We start from the raw sequence: 20,421 nt of genomic DNA, 5'->3' as shown, positions 1-20,421 counted from the left end.
CAGCGGTTGCAATCCCCCAATGCCCCCCAGCTGAATGCAACACACACAAATGGGTAACGGGAAATTCAAAATGGAGAAGTGGAAAGCACTCTCCGGCTCCGGCTCTGGTTCTGGCCCTGGCCCTGGCTCTGGTAAATGAAAATGAAAATTTGATTTGTCTGCATTTTAATGAGATGCGCCCACGGCAAACTTGATAATTATTCGCGTGTAAAAAAAGGCACACGCTCGCGAGTACTCTATGGACACGATGTAATCTATGGACAGTTTTGTGGGGAAAATTGGGGGAAATCATGTAACCAATTGATTGGCGGGGGCGCCGCTCTGATCGCAGATGTGCCGTACCGCCTCGGGGGGTGCAGCACCTCCTGCGGCTCGCTTAATTGGAACATTAATTTAACCGCGGAATGGACCGACCATTAAAGCTAAACTAAAACGGACTCTATAAAAATAGCAAATTGCTTTTTCCCCCCCACAAGCACACACTCCTACACTCATACATTCGAGCATGTGCATCCCCATATGTGTGTGGGGGTGGGTGTGTGCGTGTGTGTGTGTTTGTGCGTGAAACATGCTGCATCATCAAATATTTTCGTGCTCCTTTTTGCTGGCTTAGATCCGCAGCATGCAAATTAGCCAAAAACGCTAAATGGCTAATTCAATTAAAATTCCACGGCAAATAATAAAAATTAAACACAAAACTGTGCACACTGTGGGAGGGGGCAGGGGGGGGGGGGGGGGGGGGGCGTCAGGGGTGGACATATATTTATGTATATGGGCGTGTCAGGAAGTAAATCAACACGAAAAACAACAAATCCCCCAACACAGAACCAATGAAGTTTATGTTTTTTAATTAAAAATGTTCCGAGCACTGAGCTGCTAAGGAATTTTCCGAAAATGTGAGAGAGGGTATCAATGCAGCGGATCGACCAATGGATACCCTATTGCATGGAAATCATCCGATAAAATTTTATAGAAACCTGGACAATGGATGCTCACAGCATTCTAAGCATTCCACGAATCTGTGATTGCATTCAAACTTTGATTTATATGTAGTTTTCTGACATATCCCTGCATTTGATTCTCCTCCAAGTTGGAATAGAGTATGAATAGCCCCGCGAATTCCTCGCATAATGTGCCCGGAAAACCGCATTATGCGCAGGTGTGACCCAGGTGCGCATTTGGCTATTTAAAAATTGGTCAGCGGTCATAAATTCTGCCCCAATTTCACCACCCACCCGTGCACAGAGTGGGTGGGGGTGAGGGTGTGGGTGTCTGTGTTTCTGTTCTAAATGAAATCAAGCATGCCTGATGAATGGGGAAGATGGGTGTGTGGTGGGTGGTGGTTCCACCCACAGGCTTCCGGTCAATGTTGCCATGGCCGTGTCCGTGTCCGTGTCCATGTCCGTGTCCGTGTCCGTATCCATGTCCGTGTTTATGTTCATGTTTCTGTTTCTCTCTACTGCTGCCATTGCAGTTTAATGCGTTTTTAAAGCGTACGAAAATTATGTGCCCTGCTTGGCACGGGAATGGTCCGGCTACGGTATGGTCCGGGGCCTGGTCTAGTTTTAAGCCGAAACATATAAAAATAATTTATGGCAAATTATAAATATATATTGTACATAAATGTGTGCGCGCTTCCCCCCGGTTTTCCCCCGTTGTGAGAGAAAATGGAAAATGGTTTTGCATTGAATGAATTTTATTGGGATATAATCCGCCTAGGATGAATAAATAATCAAAAGTGAAAAGAGCTTACAATGAACCATGGAATGGAGAGCTGATCGGCGTTGCATCGAGATTGCATGATTATTTAAGGCGGATTGCAGCATACCCCGTCTGAATGTGCTTTATGCCCACTAAAGAAAAATTAATGCTGCAGCCAAAGATTGCATTTTCAGAAAATTTAAATATATATATAAATATGTATATATATGTACGTACGCATGAGAGAGATAGTTTTAATGGAGACTTCATGGGACACTTCATGGGAAATGTCTCAAAAATGTCTCTCTCCTAAAGGATCCGCTTCATTGTGGTCGAAAGTGAGAGGTAAAGTGGAAAATGCCCCGTCTAATCGATCGGTAAGCTGTGCACTTTCACAGCAAGTGCCAATCGATTGTTTGGCGCACGCTTTTCCGGCTAACTTTTCCGATTCACGGCTCATTTGAATGGCGCGGCGCCCCTGCTCAGTTCCGCTCCTTACGCTCGAGGGGCGCCGTGAGCATCGGCCCCGTCTGGCGATTAATTATGCGGACAGAAAGGGTGTGGTTGGTGGGGTGGTCCTCGCCCCCGCTTGGGCACACATGTTGGGTGTTGGCATAATATATGCATTCTTATTAACAATCTCGTCGCCATTGTAAGTCTCAACAACTTTTGGGAGAGCTCCTCACAGCCCTGCGGCCCCTGCACCATTCTGTGGCTGCTTCATTTGGATGTGTAAACGTGTTATTTATTTTCCCCCCTCACCACTCACACACCGACACCACCACCCCCACCCGCACCCATGGTCCATGGCTCATGCTTTGCAAAAGGAAAAAAGAAAAGAAAACTGAATGTTGCCTTTTAAGTGGCAATAAATCAAATTGTCCTGCTTCCTTGCCCTTTGGGGATCGCTCGATGGATGGAGGATGGTGGTTGCAAGAGAGAGTGAGAGAGAGAGAGAGAGGGGGACTGCGTCAAAGGGTGTCAGAGGGAGGAGGCGTGGCAGTCAGTCAGAAGAGTGAGCTGTTGGCAACTTACTTTCATATTTGACTTAGTCATAAAAGGCAAAAGCGATTCCCTTTCAAGCCAGCGACTAGTCAAAGGAGGAATCAGCCAAGGAGCTGGAATCCTCCAGCCAGGGCCAGGACCAAGACCTAACACACATGTACATATGCACATATATGTATGCATGTGACGCGCGCGTGTGTGTGTGTGTGTATGTGTGTGGTATTCCGTCCTCCGTCTCCTTCTCAGTCGCTGACTGCCGCTGCGTCAGCGTCGCGGCTTTGCGCGCTACGCTGTTTGTTTAGCGTTCCATAAGCTCTTAAGCTCATTTCGGTGGCGTTTTATTTGTAACTTGAGGCACCCGATACACACACACATGCAGACGAACACATACACAGCTCTGGCACAAAAGTTGCCTTTATTTATTTAAAATAAAGCTGTCAAGCAGCTGAAATATTGAGTCAAACAATTGCAAGACGACAGCTGCAGCTCCAAAATTAAGAGGAGAGAGAGAAAGAATTGCGAGATGGAGAGCGAGCGAGTCGAAATGGCTGAGAATCGAGAGATGGAGAGAGTCGAGAGGGGGCAAGATGCGAGAGATGCCAGAGATGTATAGATGAAAGTCGATTAAAGATCGCGCTTTATGCAGGTGCCCCAAAAAACATGAGGCAAACAGTTTTCGCTCTTTCCGCCAGGTAATGCATAAATTCTACTCAAATGTGTATATCCTGTACTCAAAGGGTAGATGAGGCAGAAAGGCCATTGCTTGAAATCCAGATGGGCCAGAGAGCGAAACAGATGGGACAGAGTGGGGTATTCAAGGCCATTCACGAGCAAATACTTGAGTTATAGGGTATCAAAAGGTTGGTACACATCTGGCAATGATGAGAGCTCCCTATCCCTTCCCCAGTGCTAGCTGGTGCATGTCTTTGTGGTTCTTTGTGCGCTTAGGAACAACTGAATTTAACACCTTTTGATCGGCAGACAGGATGCGACAGAGGACAGGAATGTGTGTGTGTGTGTGTGTGTAGTTATGACACAAAATAAATTCCTGTAAGCTCCACTGAAGAGCAAACACACACACACTCCATGACACTGCCCCAAAAGCAAGGACTGGAGGACTGTGACTCCGACTCCGACTTACATGTGCTCGTTATTCATAAACTTAATGCCAAAGAGAGCATAATTTTCATTTCGCCTCGTTTCGGGTTTTGTTTGCTCCGTTTTGGCAACGGCAACAGCGACGGCAACGGCAACGGCATCCACCCACCGCACCACCGAACCGAACCGCACTGTGTGCCAATGTGTGCCAAGACTTAAGCACATACACAGCAAATAAAAGCCAAACATTGGAGGAACAACAGCTAGAAAGAGGAAGGGGCAGCAGTAGAGAACAGGAGTAGAGTGGAGTGGAGTGGAGTGGAGTGGTGCGGAGTGAAGCGGGGCATAAACTGTACGGTGTGGCAGCAGCGGTAAGTGGGAATTATATAAACATATACATCAGTGAGCAAACACCCATACTCGTATAAGAGCACACAACAACTGGCAGCTGTTGCGGCCTCATATCGGCACTAAGATCGCCATCGTTGGAGCAGCCCACAAGCATACGCGGCGTATGAGTGATATGTGTGTGTGTGTGGGTGGAAACTGAGTGAAGGAACCGGATTTGGCATTGAAAAGATACATTTAAGCTTAAGACTTCTCAACGATCAGCCACCGCTTATATGGTCAATGAATTTTAGATGATATTTACGCCAATTCATGCAATCAGAAGATAATAGAATATATGTAAGTCTTTTGATCGATTCAGGGGAACATGACTCTGGGGTATGCACTGTTATAATCTGCTCGCTGCTCGCGCCTGGACCATGAAAACTGTTCCACGTTGTTCTGTCCTCCTTGTTCTTCTCACTTTTCTTTCCCTTTCCCTATCCTATGCTTGCCCGAGACCCTTGACCCTTCTCTTGGATGCCCTATAGTAACCCATGGCAGTGCCGAGAGACAGAGCGTGCTCTACTCTGGCGATACCCAGCATCTGCTGGACCGTGTTACATGTTACACCACCATCACTTTCTCCCTGTTGGGCAGTGTCCCCTCCAACCCCTCGTAGCAATCGTCTGTTCTCTTGCTGTTCAGATGCACCCGGGCACAGAGCGACGCTGTCGTTTTCTTATCTTCCAGACGAAGGGATCCAGACCCGATTCGTATTTCAATTATGCATTCCGACAGCATGGCCACTAGATTCTCTGTCCCGCTCACACCACACTGGCAAGCCAGGACACCAAACCGAAGCATTTGATACTTTTTCCAAGTCGATCTAACACGTTTCTTTTATAGTTTTGTGACAGCCTTGGTGATGCTGCCCCAGCATTACACTGATATTATTAGGGAAATCTTTTCTACGGAAGGTGCGTACATATTGTCATATTTGATTTTGTATCTCTTCTAAGACGTAATATGTACCTCCTGCAAGAGTATGTAATGATGAAGAAGGGTATGGAGGAGAAATTGTCAGCTACATGCCACATTCCGGTCATTAATACGCCATCAGAAGCGAGTGCCCAACGAGCAGGGGAAAGAGATACTGATAAAGAGGCAGGTCATCGCTGCCATCTCGCGTCATCATCATCATCAGGGGCGGAGCTCCGCTTAGCTCCGGTTGTTGTCCGCCCGATACGCACGGACGGACAATCGGAATGCTACTCCTGCTACCACCTGAACCAAGTACTAGCCGTAGAATAAAATGCTAACTATTGCAGCGCAATCCCCGCATAGAAAACTCCTCCAATGGTTGGGGCAGTTTCCGCAGGTTCATATTTTTACACAAATTGTTCATTAATTGTACCAAATTTAAATATTAACAGACGTAAAACCAAAACAGGCAATCGATGTTTAAAAAAATGGAAAAAAAAACATCGATGCATCGATAGCACCATCGATGCTTTTCTCCCATCACTGGTCAGCCGCTCGCATCCCTAACAGTGACAAATTAGAAAATTTGCTGACAATTGGAGTGCAAATCACGCTTGAACCAAACTTAACGAAAGATCAGGTGATTTACAACGCTACAAAATAAAATAAAGTAAATAGAAACATTATTTATGCTAATCCGTATGTTCTCCTTTAGAAATGTTGCCGAAAGTAGTGCTCCTGATGGCCCCTATTGTGGGAGGCCTGGCCACCGCTTACATTTGGAACATTATCGCCAAGGTGGAACGCGAGCGTCAAATCAAAAATTTTCTCATTGCGGATATTGAAAAGTGCGTGGAAGCAGTGCGCAATGCACGCGCCCAAGGAGACGTCTCTTTCGAGGAGAAGGACTGCGATGCCATTGACCCACTCGACGAAATGGCCGAACTGGCTTACCAAATAGAATTCGAAGAATAAATAATCACATATCTGCATTTACATTACTTTGGTTTACGAATAGAGTACAAAAATAAAAATAGTTAAACCATAGGAACCACAATGTCGTCTTTTCGTCACTTCTCGGGCACTCCCGCAGAGACGCAAGACCACGGCCAAGACAAGGTGGATGAGGAGGAGCAACTCTTCCCGATCGACGCGTGCAACTAGCAACTAGGAAACCCTCTCCCACTTGCTCAACCACATAATGAGTGCCCACATGGACGGGGGAGCCCAGGGTAATCGTGCCCCTAGGCCGGGACCTGTGCCTGGCGAGACCTGACGTTCAGTGTCCACGAGCTGAGCCTCCATGTGCCCGTGCTGGTGACGGGATGCAGAACCCGTCCGATGGCCCAGTCCGAATGAGAGAGAGGACGTCTTCCGGGATGGTCTGGCTGCTGTGCCCTGCCACCTCTCGGCCCGTGGCAGTCTCTCTGGAGATCATCGACAGCGATCTGAAGTGCGCGGCCTCCGCATGCTGCGGGGGTTCAGCACCGGAGAGGCTGTGCGACTCTGGGCAGTACGCTGTTTTCCTCGAGATGGTGCAGCCCAAACTTTCAAATTGAATATCTTTGAACTTGTGCAAATTATCGGAGAGCCGCAAATTTTTTGCGGGTATTGCTTGGGATGAAGATTGTGGCTCAGCTGCTGCCGCAGTTGGTGGCCCACTAGAGTGGGGTTGAAATCTGTTGGGGCATGGGCTGGGCTGGGCGTGGCTGGGCTTGGCACCTTGGCGCACAAATTGAAGCCAGTTTATGGCTCACATTTGGCAAGGCGGCTGGGCTCGGCTCGGCTCGGCTCGCATTATTGATTCCGCTTGCCAGCTTTATTGCCCCTTTTTCTGGGGCATCACTTTTTTACGGCCGCAGCAGACTCGCTCGCAACAACAACATCCTCCTGAAAGCAGGACGCAGAAGGAACGGACGGACAGAGCGGATACAACTGAGGCTGCAAATGTGCCATAAATTGCTGTCTTTTATGTTTTCATGTTTTGGCAGGCATTCAGACAGGCCATGCCACACGCCACGCGGCACAGTCAAAGTGGCACAGATCAAATCAGATCCGATCGGATCGGAGGCGGGAGTTTTAAGTGATTTTTGCGTTCCAATAATGCCCGAATTCACGTTGCCAGAACTATCCACATTATTGCATGCTAAGGGAAACCTGCTGCTGCTCAGTTCAATTTCAGGCGAACCGTAGAAGCCAACTGGCAAACTCTTGACTTTAAGCTGCAACGGCAATCAGTGGCAAGGGGGCAAGGAAACAAACAATGGCAACGGCTGGCGATGCTCTGGCTGCTTGACGTCCCAATATAGCGCGGCGACATGTTTACGATGCATTTGTATCTGCTCCGTACAACATATTCACCCCACCCCACCGCACTCTTTGGCCTGCCCGGATAGCCGTATGCCGTATGCCGTATGCCGTATTCCTGTGTTCCTGTATTCCTTCTGTATGCTCTCACATGTTGGCATTTTCATTGAGGGAAAATCAGTAAAGTCGGCGCAAGGATTTCAAATTCCCATTCCCATGTGAAGCTCTTTGTGTGTGTGCAATGTCCACCCGTCCACTCGTCCGCTCGTCCGGTCGTCTACGTGTGCGTGCTCCAAAAAGGAGAAACATCCCTAGGGCGGGGCAACGACAACGATGAGGACACATAAAGGCTAAATTGGACCCTGAATGGGCGCTGTGGAAGACATTGCCTGGCCAATGGACAAACACTCAAGTCATTTAGAGCCCGTCCACTCTCAGGAACTGTCTCGTAAAAATATCTGTCCACCGCCAGGGCCTATTGAATTGGAAAATTCAATGGATACGTGTATAACCATACCATTGCGGGGCCCCACTACAAGTCTATAATTACGCACTCTTCGTCTCGAATGGAATTGATCTCTGATATGGGATTTCCTCAACCCGTTGCCGTTCTCCAATCCTCAAAGGAGCAGGAGCAAAGAGAGAGGACATCGACACAGAGAACGTGTTAACATAAAGGCTGAAACGTGTAGCACGGCCAAGTGGGGAGGGGACCCATCAGGGCGAGGAGTCGTGCCATGCCGCCTGTCAAAACTTTTTGCTTCTATTTCCTCTCTCTCTTCGCATGGACTCTTGTTGCCAGTGAAGGTGTAGCAGGTAGTCTCATGCTGTGGCATCAACACCTAACTCTGGGTATTGGATTACCCTTAGTTCGGTATCGCAGGTTGCATAGTTTTCAAAGTTCTACGTATGTGAATCATTTTAATTGGCCTTTATTTCTTCGTATATTCTTATTCGTGGAAACCTTGGGAATATATGCACAGATTTATTGAACAGTACTAGTGGAACTTTTAAGAATATTCTCTTACGTAGGTACGAGTACTTGATGTTTATACATTCTTGCATATTTTGAAGAAATTGCCAGATCTTTTCTACAGTGCTTCCAGGGCTCGCTGAAGAATCACACGTGAATAGGCGTTGGGTAGTCCGTCGACGGTATGTTGAATGCGGATCAACATCAACATCATACCTGCTTCTGTTTCTTTGGGAAGATAGAATAAATTTCGAGCCGACTGCCATCACATGTACATACATTACCCGTTTGGTCACCCTCGACGGTATTTTTTGGTATAAATACGTGGAAAAAGCTTGCGACTCCTTGCATTCGCTTTGCCTCTGGCATTAGAGCCAGGAAAAGGGGTCCCGTCCCTGTTCCATATCGAATATCGAATACATACTCCAACGAGCGTCCGCTGCTTGGGGGATTCACAATGAAAGCGCCGGCACCCTCGCTCTTGCGAAGATGCGCTCACGTGTAGCTGCGCAGAGGCCGTATGCCGCGCATGCCCAGTTGCCTCATGGCTTTTGCCAAGTCCGACTTAAGCATAGGTTTTTCCATGGAAGTAATTGGTCCCATAATGCCCTCAATATTACTGCCATTCCCGTTGGCGTACTTATTGTTTTCCTGCATGTCTTCTGGGTGAATAAATAAACAGAAATCAACATCGCCATCTTACATATCGATCACAATATGCATCGATAGTTTGAGGTATGGGCACACTCTTAATTGGACAACTTTGGATTAAAATTCTGAGCCGCGAAACCTTAATAGCTGTATGACTATCTGCAAAAGCGGAGAAACTTCGATGGTTGCGGACACCGATGTTTACGATTTTTTGAGAGCAATGTGCGCACATTTCGGGCGCATTGATGAGTGGAAGGCCGTACCTTTTATAGATATACCATGGTCTCCAACCAACTGGCAACACTGGTCCTAATCAATAACACCGAAATGTAACAGCGCAATCGTAGCCATTCGCACATGTATTCTACAATATTTATAAACAACTGGCGCTGCGTGGATGTTTCTTGAAAGTGAGATGTAGATGTTTGTGAGTGGATTGCTGACGGCTGCCGTAAGATGTGGTTATTACTAAGTTGAAGACAGAATCTTGCACCCAGAAGACAAGGTACGTGAGATTTACATACATATATATGTGCATATGTATGTATGCATGTGCACATAAGGCGCGCGCGTGGATGTTGGAAAATCGAAAAGAGGATCGCAGCGCAGCCGATCTGCCTCCAGTGTCGTTCCGTGATGTCTGATGCAATGGAATGCTGTGCAGTGCAGTTACATACATGTGTGTGCTGTGTTTCTGGGGTTCTAGAACACATTTAAAGGGAATTCCTGTTCTGTATGAACTTAATGCACATTTAAATGCGGCTTGGGGCGGGTGGGCGTTTGGTCGGTGGCTGCCCTGCCAGCTACTAGGGTACTTGGTCGCAGTCGCAGTCGCAGTCTGTTTGCCCAACTTTTCTGCTGACTTTTTAGACTAAAAGTCAAATATTTCATTTGGAAATTCCTGGCGACGAGGCGAGAATGAAATGTGAAAATTTCCCTTCTCTTGTGCTTCCTCTTCCTCTCCCCCTCTCTCTATTACTATTTGCGCGCGTGTGTATGTGTGTGTGTGTGTGCGATGGCAGCGAAACACATTTTTCTAACTGTGACCCTGCAAGCAGCTCTGCCCCGTGCCCCCTGCCCCCCGCAACCTGCACCCCTTTGGCGGCTGCTTAAAAACTATAAATTAAGTTTACAACTTTTCCGCACAAACTTTTTCCTCTCATCCCATCACATCCCATCTCGTCTTGCCGCCTCCCCGCTGCCTGTTTATTTTCGCTGTTCTATCACAGTGTGACAAAATGGCATTGTCCGGGTCCGGGTCCGGAATCGGAATCTCTGTTTCCCTTTCTCCATGGCTGTCTGTCTCCGTTTCTCCCTGTATCTATCTGTCCTCGCTGCTTTCCCATTTCCATTTCCATCTTCATTTCTCTATCTCTGCTTGTGCCGCAGACAGAGGAGTAGCCGAAATGTATGTCAAGTGTTACCAGAAGCAACTTTGACATCCATCATTTGGCTTCTGAGTCACTTGTTGACCTTTGTTTGCAACACGACACGAACCAGACTGGAACACCACCACCATCTGGCGGGGGGAGTGCGGGTGCCGTCACCTGACAGCTAATCAAAATGTCGCACAAAGTTCATTAACAACATTTTCCAGTCAATTGTCTTGTCCAGGCATTCGACTCGAGTCGACGGGCAGGACAGTGCAACAATATGTCTGCACCTGCCACTACCACTTTGCCCCTGCCTCTCACTTTGTTAACAGCCTGGTCATAAGGCTGTTTGTCTTTCACATCGGCGTGTCGATGACTGCGAGACAGTGGCCCGGCAATTCATTGCTAGGCAAATCAGGTGAACTTAACGAACTGTTACTGGCGGACAGACGGACAGATGGCATTTGGTTAGCCCATGAACATTTCGGTTATGTCCCAGTCACAGGTCACAGATCTCAGGAGGCAAAGGGAATGGAGGACCTAAGCTTAAGAACATCCATAACAACAACAATTTCAGATGGCAGACTTTGCCTTCGCAGATGCCAGAGAGAAGGACAATAAAGGCATCTAGTATTGGGTAGTATTTCCTCTTTCGCTTGCACCTTTTGTGTACCAATAATCTTGGCTTTTATAAATCCATTTTCTAAATTTCTTGATACTCCTTTCAGATGCAGAGCCTTTGATGGAAGAAACAGACTAGAAGAACACGACCAAAGGATCATCAATATTTATGTGCACGCCATTAGCAGCATAGATTATTCCTGCATTTCCAATTTCCAAAACGATGAGTTTCTGGCGCTCTTCTCACACGCACAAAAGCGCAAGCGGGTCAAGGATATTATGCATATGTGAGTGGGAGAGTCGAAACAAAGACGAGAGAATGGATGGGATGGGAGTCAATGGAGTGCTTCTGCCGGCTGTGCCATACCAAAGGAAGATGCCATCGTCACCCTCTCTCTCTCATCATCATCATCTGTACCGGTATGGGCATCTGCATCGCCATCTGCAGCATCATTGTTGTGTTCCCCGCTCGAAAGTCGCACAAATGAACGCGTAATTGTTTGCACATGAATACATTGAGTAAATATTTGCAAACACATTCAGCAGGAACTCCAACTACAGGCTCTCTCTCTCTCTATCTCACTCTAGGTACTGCTGCATTCTGAGGCATGCCCCATCATCATCATTTGCATGTCGTGGCATGGACTTGAACTGCATTGCCAAGTCAGAGAAGGCAGGCCTTAATCTGCTTACCTTGCCTCGGTGACAGACATTTCTTTTCACCTTTTTCATCTGGAAAGCATTGCAGATGCTGCAAACGGTGTGGCTGTGGCTGTGGGTGGGGCTGGGGCACAAGAGCAACTCGGTGGAGAGTGCAGAGTGGAGAGTGTAGAGGAATCTCGCTGGCAAAGTTGCTGAGTTGCTTCGCAGGGCTTTGCTTTAATTACGGTATGCCCCGGACTTTGAGAGCACAAACAAATTGCAAATTGTTTATGGCATGCAAATTAATCAAATCTCTTTCTCAATTAAGCCAGGAAGCCATGAGGCCAGCCATGCCAGGCAGTCAGCCCGGCAGTCGAGCAGGCGAGAAATGCAGGCAAAGCGAATCGCCTGATGACCCGAGCAACGAGAAACCAACGAGAAAATACACAAATATTCCACAAGTTGTAGCCAAGCCATGGACCAGGGCTAAAATGCATAATTTATATGGGGGAGCATGCTCAGCATCACTCTCGCCACAACATGGCGCTGCATGGCAGCTAAGGCTATGATGTGTCCTCCGATGATACCCTGTGACACCTATCAGTAGGAAGCGATGATCTCGAGGAGCAGAATAATCTTCGCAGGTATAAATACTATGAATATATCGGCTTCCCTTAAGCTAACGTTCATTCACGATTGTCTTTCAGTCATGTCCATCAGTCATCCCTTACCCTGTTCAGTTGCTGCTTAATTCATCAAATCGTTACAAAGTTTCGAGAACCCATAGATAATCGAGTGAGCTCGATATCCCATCCCAGTCAGGCAGGATCGAAACTCATCGATGGCAGAGTGCGATTCCGATTCTGACTACGACTCCGACTCCGGCTGGCAAGCAATTCAACTTTCCAAACTGAATAACTCGGTCTAAAACTGCCCGTATGGATGGCATAGGGCTTCGGTTCGTAAGCCAACTTCATGTAATTGAGTGTAAACTTGTCGGAGCATTTATTTAATGCCTAATCAAGTGATGTGTAACACATGACTTATCCACTTTCCCTGCTCAACGGAGTTGCTCTCTCTCTCTCTCTCGCTCGCTCGCTCGCTCACGATGGATTGGATATAGAAGGGTGATAGATGTAGCAAGGATGAGCAGAGTTGGGATGTGTTGAATATGCTGTGTTAAGCCAAAGTGTTGTGTCAGTTGTAGCTTGTCGAAAGTTGTGTTGTGTTGTCCAATTAGCATAATTTCTTGACTTAAGTTTGGCCTTCAGCCTCGCTTCTTTAGAGGGCCAGTAACACTATCGGCGACAGTATCTTAATGGCCCAAAACTATTCGGAAATAACTTAAAGTTTGCCTTAAATTGTTCTTCAGTTTGGCTGGAAGTTCGAGGAAAACTTATCCCATATGATGGCATTTTCCGCTTATGTAGATTCTGGCTCATTAAAGAACGAATTGTAATTATTTCAGATGTTCCACAGGAGCAGCAATTAATCACTTGGAACTTCTTCGGATTGGTCGGATTGGATGTCTGGCGAATGCTGGAGAATGGGTCTGCTCCAGCACGAGGAAAGTGCGTTTCTGGTATGTAAACGGGGTTTCTCCTTTCTGAATGCCTTCTAATCCTTTCTCCTCAATCCACAACCGCAGGACCCATCGGGAGTCCCATTTCCGGTGACAATCGCAGTCACTACTACCAGCTACCGATGATGTTGGCACGGGAAGGCGATGCGCTTCCGAAAGGAAGAGAAAAATCAACAGCTGGCAAAGAGCGAGCCAGAGCCAAGGTCGTTGCACAGCTCTCTCTCTCTCTCTCACTGTGTCTCTCTCTTCACCACGTGCCGTCAGGCATTACGGCGACGGAGCACGAGACGATACGACTCGGCACGAGAAAAAACTCACCACTAAACGAGGAGGCGAGGCGCCTCCGTGTTGGGACGCCACTGTCACTGCCAGTGCCATCGCCTCCATTCAGTTTAACGTCGAACTCTGCTGCTGCCAGTTGCCTGCGCCAAACAGCCACGGAACCAGCCAGATTCAGCCAGCCATTCATCTACCATCTCGAAGCATAGTCATAGCCAACCAGTCAGCCATTCGAACAATCGCCGAACAGCGACAGGTCGTGACGTGTGTCCTAGTGCCAAGAGTAGTGTCCCTCACTTTGCGGTGATTCGTACAGACAGTCGGTCAAGTGTCTCGCAGATAATTGTCATCATTTTTAGCCCGGATCGTGATTGTTTTTGAGCGGAAAATACACACGGAATTACTGCTGCTGTCTGCTGCTGCTGCGGCACAAATAATAAATGCCGATTTGTCTCTTTTGGGCAGAGTGAAATTATACGATTGCTTTTTGTTGTGCTTTTTTTTCGGTGTTTCCTGCCGGCTCATCCCGCGCCACAGACACAGTGCGTATGATTAATATTCAATGAAAAAACTGTCCATCGAAGCGTGAAAGAAAATAAAAATAAGAAAACAGCAAAAGTGTAAACTGAGCGGCAGAAGATAAGCAACAGCCATACGAACGACAATCCAAAACCAAAACCAAAGCCAAGTCCAAATCGAAAGAGGGGTAACCAGAGGCAACCCGAAAACCCAATCAACCAAATAGGCTGCGGGCCAGTGCTCCAAGTGTGCTCCAAAGAAGGAACCAAACGGTTAGTAAACACAAACTGTTTGTTGTCTGTTATTGTGGTGATTTCTCTGTGTGTTTTTGGAGGAATTTGGGGAAAAGACGCCAGGACAAGCGCACTTTTCCAGCAGCAATAAAACGAATGAATGAATGGTAATCGTTAAGCGCTTTTGTACTTTACTCAGAATACATTGACATACGAATGTTTTGAGTGTTACATGGGATTTAAATACTGCAATTTGATTAACCGGAATCGAATATGAATTCGAATTCGAGTATGTGCCAAAAGGGATTCTTGCCAAAACGTTACGAGTGTGTCTCTTGCGCTAAAAGGTTCAATAGTAGCGTATTAACCTTTCAGCGATCAAGAGTTAATTATTGACTTTAACAAAATATATATAGGGTTTCGAGTGTTTCTTAAGCGCTATAAGGTTCAATACCGCTTGGGCGCCACATATTGATTATAACTAATTGATTGTCTTTTTGTATGATTTCCAATGGAATCGTGTGGAGCATATACGCAACGTTTGGCCACATTTTGGCCTTGACTTAGATGCCACACAGTGTAAAGGACGTATGTTGTAGCGCCAAAAGGTTCAATGCTTCTCATGAACCTTTTGAATGAACTTGTTATGTGAGAGTGCGTGTCTGTAGAGTGTGAGCACACGAGTTGATTGAGTTGCATTTGGTTGTGTTATTGGATCCACACACAGTGTAAAGGTGTTTAAGTGTAAGGTTGTCTTTGGGGCGCTAAAATCTTAGAAGTGCCCGCACATGGTCAGATGTAAGTCTACATCTGGGGCGTTGGTTATGCGTACAATCGAGTGGACGCGTCTGGCGGAGGGATTTCCCGTATTATTTAGTTGCACACGTCTCGCGAGCTGAGTTTCCAAAATGCGGATCAACTTGGGCTTCTGCGCAGATAAGGATAAGATAAAGCGGATATGCTTTTAGTATCACACTTTGCATCAGTTATTCGTTAAATTATTACCTCTTTGGTCCACAGCACAATGCCGTTCTGATAGGTGTCCTTGCATGTGATCGCTCCAGTGCCAGTTGGTTGTTTGGTCTCGCTGATAGATCAATGAGTGAAAATGGGGAAAGTCAGATAAAATACAGATACTACTAACCGACAGTCATCGCAGTAGGGTGAGTGTTTGCATAGCACTGCAGGAGAGATCGCTCAAGATTAGTTCCTGTATAATTCTGTAGGAGGAAGAGAAGAAACCCAGAAACTCACCGAGCTTGCACTTGCCGCACACGAACCCAATCTTATTGCCAAAGCCGTGGCAGGCACAGCGTGCCGGCACCGCAATGTGGGACCTTGGAGACTTGATCAAGTACGTTGGGTACAGGAAATGATCGACTAGGTCGCCAGACAGACTCATCGTGTCGTTGGTGCAGAAGTAGAGGCCATCGGTGGTGTCCGTGGCACGCTGCAGCGGCAGCTGCTTCGGCACCTTGACGGCACACACGTTGATGGTCACATTCGTTTCCAAGGCCTCCTGGATCACGTTGTCGTAGTTCTTGTAGACATCCTCGTGCAGAACTGATCCGGTGACAATGAGAATGCGCCCTTGGACGCTGCGTCCATGGGATGTGTTTGGGATCTGGCGACGACGCTTCTGGATGTAGCAAAGAGCCAGGCCGAGGGACTCGGCCAGAAGCGAGGACTTCTTATCCTCATTCAGCTTTTCGATGGAAAATTCACGCTTCAGTTCCGTCTCGACCTTAGTCGAAACTGCGTACTCCATGGTCTTGATCGTGTCCAGTTGGAAGTCGTACGTGGTCAATGGTTCATCAATGGAATGAGCCAGCATTCTGAGGGCATAGCTGTGAGAGGAGCGTCCCAGGGGAGAGAAGACTCTGCGTTTACTTACACAATGCTCCTGGAGCACGCGATGATCCCCACCTCGTTGTGCGGTCTCTCCAGCAGATGGCCATTGGCCAGCACCATGGAGGCGTCCACCACATTCAAGACCATGTCTACTTTCCCCGGCTGAATGTAGCTCTGTCCGTAATCGATGTCCAAAATGAGCACCAAAATATGGACATCTTCTGAATCTGCAATACACGGGCAATCGCCGCACACCAATAATTCAATTCCAATTCCGTTCCTCATCCCCCTCTCGACAATAGACAACTGCAATGTCACTTACCCAAAAGACTGGTACGCATCTTAAAGAAGCGGCGATTTGCGTCCATACCAGCAGTCGACATTTGATTGCCGCGGTTCTCATTGCTCTTCGTGATCTCCGCTTCAGTTTTTGAGCTCTCCATTTTCTTGATGGAAACATTTGTTGTATTATATCGCTGTGCTTCCATTTTAAATTAATTTCTGAAAATTTTCGTTTTCTTTTCACCAAATATTCTGACACCGAAAAATTCGGATGAAAGTGTTGAACAGACTGAAAAGTTGATTGACACAGAGCACAAATAGCACTAAAGCAAGGGGAAAGAAAAGGCAAGGGCACCTACATATGTATTTATGCACATGATTTATAAGAGACACATACATATTTATAGTGTATGTAACCGGTAGGTACATCTGTATATCTGTAAGACTGTGTATAGGTCCGAGGTCCGCCCTTGAAAGCCATCTCTGACGGTGCCTTCGCGGACCGAAGGGCTGCCACCAACTCCAAAAAGCCAAGAAACAAGATCCGCCCCAAGGTTGGAGGCTGTGTGAAAACTGCCTTCATATTGCTTAAATGCGAAAATCGCTTAAAGTTTCCACAGCGATTGAATATTCCTCCCTTGCTCGGCATATTCGAGCCAACAAAAAATATTCGCAACTTTTGTGTGCGAGTGTGTGTGAAGGGCATGCGTGCGTGTGTGGCAGTTGGCAGTGTGTTGGCTAAAGTAATTTACCAACACAGGCGAAGGCAGGCGGCATCATAAATCACACGTTTTGCTCGAACTACAGAAAGTGGCAAGCGCCATGGGGCATGGGGCATGGGGCAGAGGGGTTGGGGGCTCGGGGAGCAGATACACGCGTTACGTGTCCAGGTCAAATGTCAGAAGTCAGCCAATTTGGGCAACATTTTGACAGACCACCGCACCGTTGAGTGCTTACAATTGCGGATTATCGATATGCCCGCACTTCGGCATCGATACCGACTATCGATATGCATATGCATGTACTCGATGCATTCCCCTCTAGAAAAGTATTTTGTGCGTCGTCAGTCTCTTGGGAAAATTGTGTTCCGTGTGTTTTTTTAAAAGCAGTCTTGAAAGAAAAAAAAAATGGAAGTCGAAATTCCGAAGAAAAAGCCTCATCGCAGTGAAAAAATATTGGGGTTTTTGGCGTATCTGCAGGCGACGCAGCGCTTTAAATTTTGGGTAAGTATTGGAAATGGAATGTTCGAGAGCACATAGCCTAAAAATATGTACATAACCTACTATTAGCAACCGCAACCCAACCGATCGAAGGTTGTCAAGTACATTTGCCTCTCGGCCGTGAGCTGCGACATGGACTCGGTGATCAGCACTTTGGCGGTGGCCTACTACCGCTACCGCACCAAGCAATCGACATTCGACCATTACGTGCCGATGCTCAACATGTGTCGTCGCGACTTTGCCGCCAATAAGGAGGTCGACCAGCTGCTGAGAAAATGGGATATCGATGAGGCACGTCACTTGCTTTTTCGCGATGATTTCAAGATGGAATTACTGATGCAGTGCCGCTTCATCCTGGTGAACCACCACGACAGCTGCTTCAACAATCTTGTGGTGGAGTATTACGACCATCGTCCGTTCCGGTTCAGCGAAGCACCCCTGCCCAGGGACTGCCAGTGCGACTTGAGCATCCTGCCGATGCGCTCCTGCGCAGGCATGATCACTGCCCTGTACAAGAAAGCCTCGATTGAGTCCAACATCGTCTTCGAGCTGCTGCGCACTGCGCTGCTCATGGCGAACAGCAACTTCGACCTGGTGCCACCAAACACGCTCGGCGAGGTGCCAGACTTCCGAATGCTCAAGCATTTGGAGACACTCATTCGGGACAGGGCCATGGAGCCCGCGGAGCCCGAGGAGCGCGCCAACGCCGACCAGAAGACGACCGATTCTGTTTCTAAATCCGGTGTGGTCAGCCTGCCGGAGATCATCCGGCGCAAATTCAAGCTGCTGGAGACCAGCAATGGCAAGGTCATGCGTGAAGTTCTCTTCACCAGCTTCCCGATGGCCCTCAGCACGCTCGTCACTTTTAGCCAAGCCCCCCAGGTCATCGATACGTTCGGTAAAGAGCAGGCCGCCGACTTCATTCTGATGCTGAGCACAACCCCTGGCACGGAGGTGTACGGCCCCAGGCCCGTCTATCAGCTGGGCCTCCTCCCTATGGACGGACTGCAGGATCTGAATAGTCGTCGTCTATTCGAACACATGGTCGTCAATCTGAATCTGTCCGTTGATCCGATGCTCAACCTGAAGCCGTTTTCCAAGTGCGACTTCATGCATGGCGCCTTCTACAACCTGGGCAAATTGGACAACACCGTTCCGGACGTGCTGCACCTGGTGGAGCGCATCTTGTACCACTGGGCAGAGAAATGCCGTTGTGTCACCGTCGCCGACAAGAAAAAGCCATGTTTTTAAAGAGCATTTCTTAATAAATACAGAATAATGTATCATAAGGGGGTTCTTTGAATAGTTATACGGAAGTAAGCTTGTACATACTTATACCCTGTAATCCATTGTCGCCCTTAACCTCCTCTCTGGCTTCAGGCCTCGCAGGCAATCACTCATCGCAATCGCAATCTCAATCTCCTTGACCCGCTGCCAAATCATATTTCTCCGTTCTACCCCGTATATGAATTATGTGTGGCAAAAAATGAATTTCCCTGGGTTAACAAGATGTTTATAAAAATGGAAACCCCACCCGCAAGGACACGCACAACGTCGGAAAGGGTGGGGTTGGATGGAAGGGGAGTGGGAATGGGAGATGGGAGATGGTGCCGGTGGTGCGCCATTAGACAACGCATTAATCTAATCATATGAGTTCATACGAGACTGGCTCAGAAATCATGGTCTTGCCCAAAAAATCATGAACTCAAAAATGGTTATGCCACGCCCCCCCATTCAGCCCTAAAATACACACACACACACACATACAACACACAACACACACAGGTACACAACCAAAGACATTTGCAAGTTGATTTATAAGCGCGCTGATGTCAGTTACGTGCAAAATGGCACCAAGTTTTTTGTGCCTGCCCCACGCACGCACTCAATAAGGTTACGAGCAACGGAAGCGGAGGGGGGGTGAGTAGTGGGTGGTGGCTGGGAGCTTGCCTGCGTGCTTTTGTGCTCAGGTTACAACCAAGGGGGTGGGGGTGGGGTTGTGTAGGGCAGAAGAGGAGTTCTTGAAGAGGATTTGGCAAAGGTGCGCCCGGCGATCCCGGCGCCTCCCTTCTCCTGGCACTGCGCAAATTGCTTGCAACACTTTTTGTGCCATTCACCCCCTGCTTTTGCCTTGGCTTTTATAAATCGCTTAGACATGCCCTAACCCCCATCCCACCACTCTCAGCTCTTCAGCTCAACCCTCCCCACCGCTCACCTTTCTCTTGATAACAACAGCCAGTGGTGGCGACAACTCGAGTCAAAAGAAGCCCGAAAAACAGGAAGCTCGGGAGCTGTAGCTGGAGATGCAGATGGAGATGGAGATGGGGTGGGGCCCTTCCATCTACTTGTGGGGCTACTGGCGCCACTCAAAACACATCCATCAGCAGCGTATTTGTATGAGAGTGGAAAAAGGTTAAAGGTGTTTCCCCTCCGCATCTCGCACGGCTCTCTGCCATTGTAGCTCCTCCTAATTGTCAGGACTCTGCTACTGCTGCTGATGCGCCTGATCCTTCGACTGGGGCATACTTTTGTGTGCGCGTCACGGGTAATGAAGATAATTGCTGCTAAGCGGATACGGGCGGATTTCTGAGACACCTCCACACAGCCCACAGCCCAGTCCGCCCCTCCGCCCCTGTGTTCGAAAAAGGGAAAGAAAAACTTAACACTCTTTCATGTCGGCTACTGCTGCTGGATTTTCGGCACGAAAGTAATCCTTAAAGAGGCTAAATATGTGCGGCATTTGTGAGGAATACTCGTACATTTCAGATTAATA

At 47.8% G+C, this 20,421-nt stretch overlaps 3 protein-coding genes and 2 long non-coding RNA genes across 7 annotated transcripts; 3 read left to right on the top strand and 2 right to left on the bottom strand.

The window, feature by feature from the left end:
• Positions 1-5,644: 5,644 nt before the first annotated feature.
• Positions 5,645-6,166, top strand: LOC6902214 (uncharacterized). The gene is made up of 2 exons (XR_001452634.2): positions 5,645-5,755; positions 5,831-6,166. It is a non-coding gene; the product is annotated as an uncharacterized lncRNA (long non-coding RNA).
• A 2,162-nt stretch (positions 6,167-8,328) lies between these two features.
• Positions 8,329-9,543, bottom strand: LOC26532392 (uncharacterized). 3 transcript variants are annotated; one of them, XR_004470088.1, is made up of 3 exons: positions 8,675-9,543; positions 8,451-8,623; positions 8,329-8,386 (listed from the first exon to the last, which is right to left on the bottom strand). It is a non-coding gene; the product is annotated as an uncharacterized lncRNA (long non-coding RNA). The 3 variants fall into 3 exon arrangements; XR_004470089.1 differs by having other exon boundaries at positions 8,451-8,617; XR_004470090.1 differs by having other exon boundaries at positions 8,451-8,617; positions 8,680-9,543.
• Positions 9,544-12,985: 3,442 nt separating this feature from the next.
• LOC26532600 (uncharacterized) lies at positions 12,986-13,980 on the top strand. Its single transcript, XM_015185831.2, has 2 exons — positions 12,986-13,264; positions 13,325-13,980. The coding sequence occupies exons 1-2, from the start codon at positions 13,219-13,221 to the stop codon at positions 13,750-13,752; spliced, it is 474 nt and encodes a 157-aa protein (XP_015041317.2). The 5' UTR covers positions 12,986-13,218; the 3' UTR covers positions 13,753-13,980.
• Positions 13,981-14,456: 476 nt separating this feature from the next.
• On the bottom strand, positions 14,457-16,735 carry LOC6902216 (general transcription factor IIH subunit 3-like). The gene is made up of 6 exons (XM_002133707.3): positions 16,469-16,735; positions 16,190-16,373; positions 15,550-16,130; positions 15,440-15,476; positions 15,301-15,382; positions 14,457-15,223 (listed from the first exon to the last, which is right to left on the bottom strand). Exons 1-6 carry the CDS (start codon positions 16,632-16,634, stop codon positions 15,068-15,070), a joined length of 1,206 nt encoding a protein of 401 aa, XP_002133743.2. The 5' UTR covers positions 16,635-16,735; the 3' UTR covers positions 14,457-15,067.
• Positions 16,736-17,313: 578 nt separating this feature from the next.
• LOC6902217 (exopolyphosphatase PRUNE1-like) lies at positions 17,314-18,934 on the top strand. Its single transcript, XM_002133708.3, has 2 exons — positions 17,314-17,651; positions 17,718-18,934. Exons 1-2 carry the CDS (start codon positions 17,556-17,558, stop codon positions 18,897-18,899), a joined length of 1,278 nt encoding a protein of 425 aa, XP_002133744.1. The 5' UTR covers positions 17,314-17,555; the 3' UTR covers positions 18,900-18,934.
• Positions 18,935-20,421: the final 1,487 nt, after the last annotated feature.

Source organism: Drosophila pseudoobscura, chromosome X, assembly GCF_009870125.1.
Source record: "Drosophila pseudoobscura strain MV-25-SWS-2005 chromosome X, UCI_Dpse_MV25, whole genome shotgun sequence".
NCBI classification, from domain to species: domain Eukaryota; kingdom Metazoa; phylum Arthropoda; class Insecta; order Diptera; family Drosophilidae; genus Drosophila; species Drosophila pseudoobscura.
This window is presented reverse-complemented; position numbering and strand designations above follow the sequence as displayed.

What these genes read in the sequence shown, in the direction of transcription:
- LOC26532600 (XM_015185831.2), top strand. Translation starts at nt 13,219, where the DNA reads ATGCTGGAGAATGGGTCTGCTCCAGCACGAGGAAAGTGCGTTTCTG. An exon ending in ACGAGGAAAGTGCGTTTCTG is followed by an intron (nt 13,265 to 13,324) that starts GTATGTAAACGG and finishes CTCAATCCACAA; the next exon opens with CCGCAGGACCCATCGGGAGT.
- LOC6902216 (XM_002133707.3), bottom strand. Translation starts at nt 16,634, where the DNA reads ATGGAAGCACAGCGATATAATACAACAAATGTTTCCATCAAGAAAATG. An exon ending in GCGTGCTCCAGGAGCATTGT is followed by an intron (nt 16,131 to 16,189) that starts GTAAGTAAACGC and finishes CTATGCCCTCAG; the next exon opens with AATGCTGGCTCATTCCATTG. An exon ending in CCCTACTGCGATGACTGTCG is followed by an intron (nt 15,383 to 15,439) that starts GTTAGTAGTATC and finishes TTGATCTATCAG; the next exon opens with CGAGACCAAACAACCAACTG.
- LOC6902217 (XM_002133708.3), top strand. Translation starts at nt 17,556, where the DNA reads ATGGAAGTCGAAATTCCGAAGAAAAAGCCTCATCGCAGTGAAAAAATA. An exon ending in CGCAGCGCTTTAAATTTTGG is followed by an intron (nt 17,652 to 17,717) that starts GTAAGTATTGGA and finishes ACCTACTATTAG; the next exon opens with CAACCGCAACCCAACCGATC.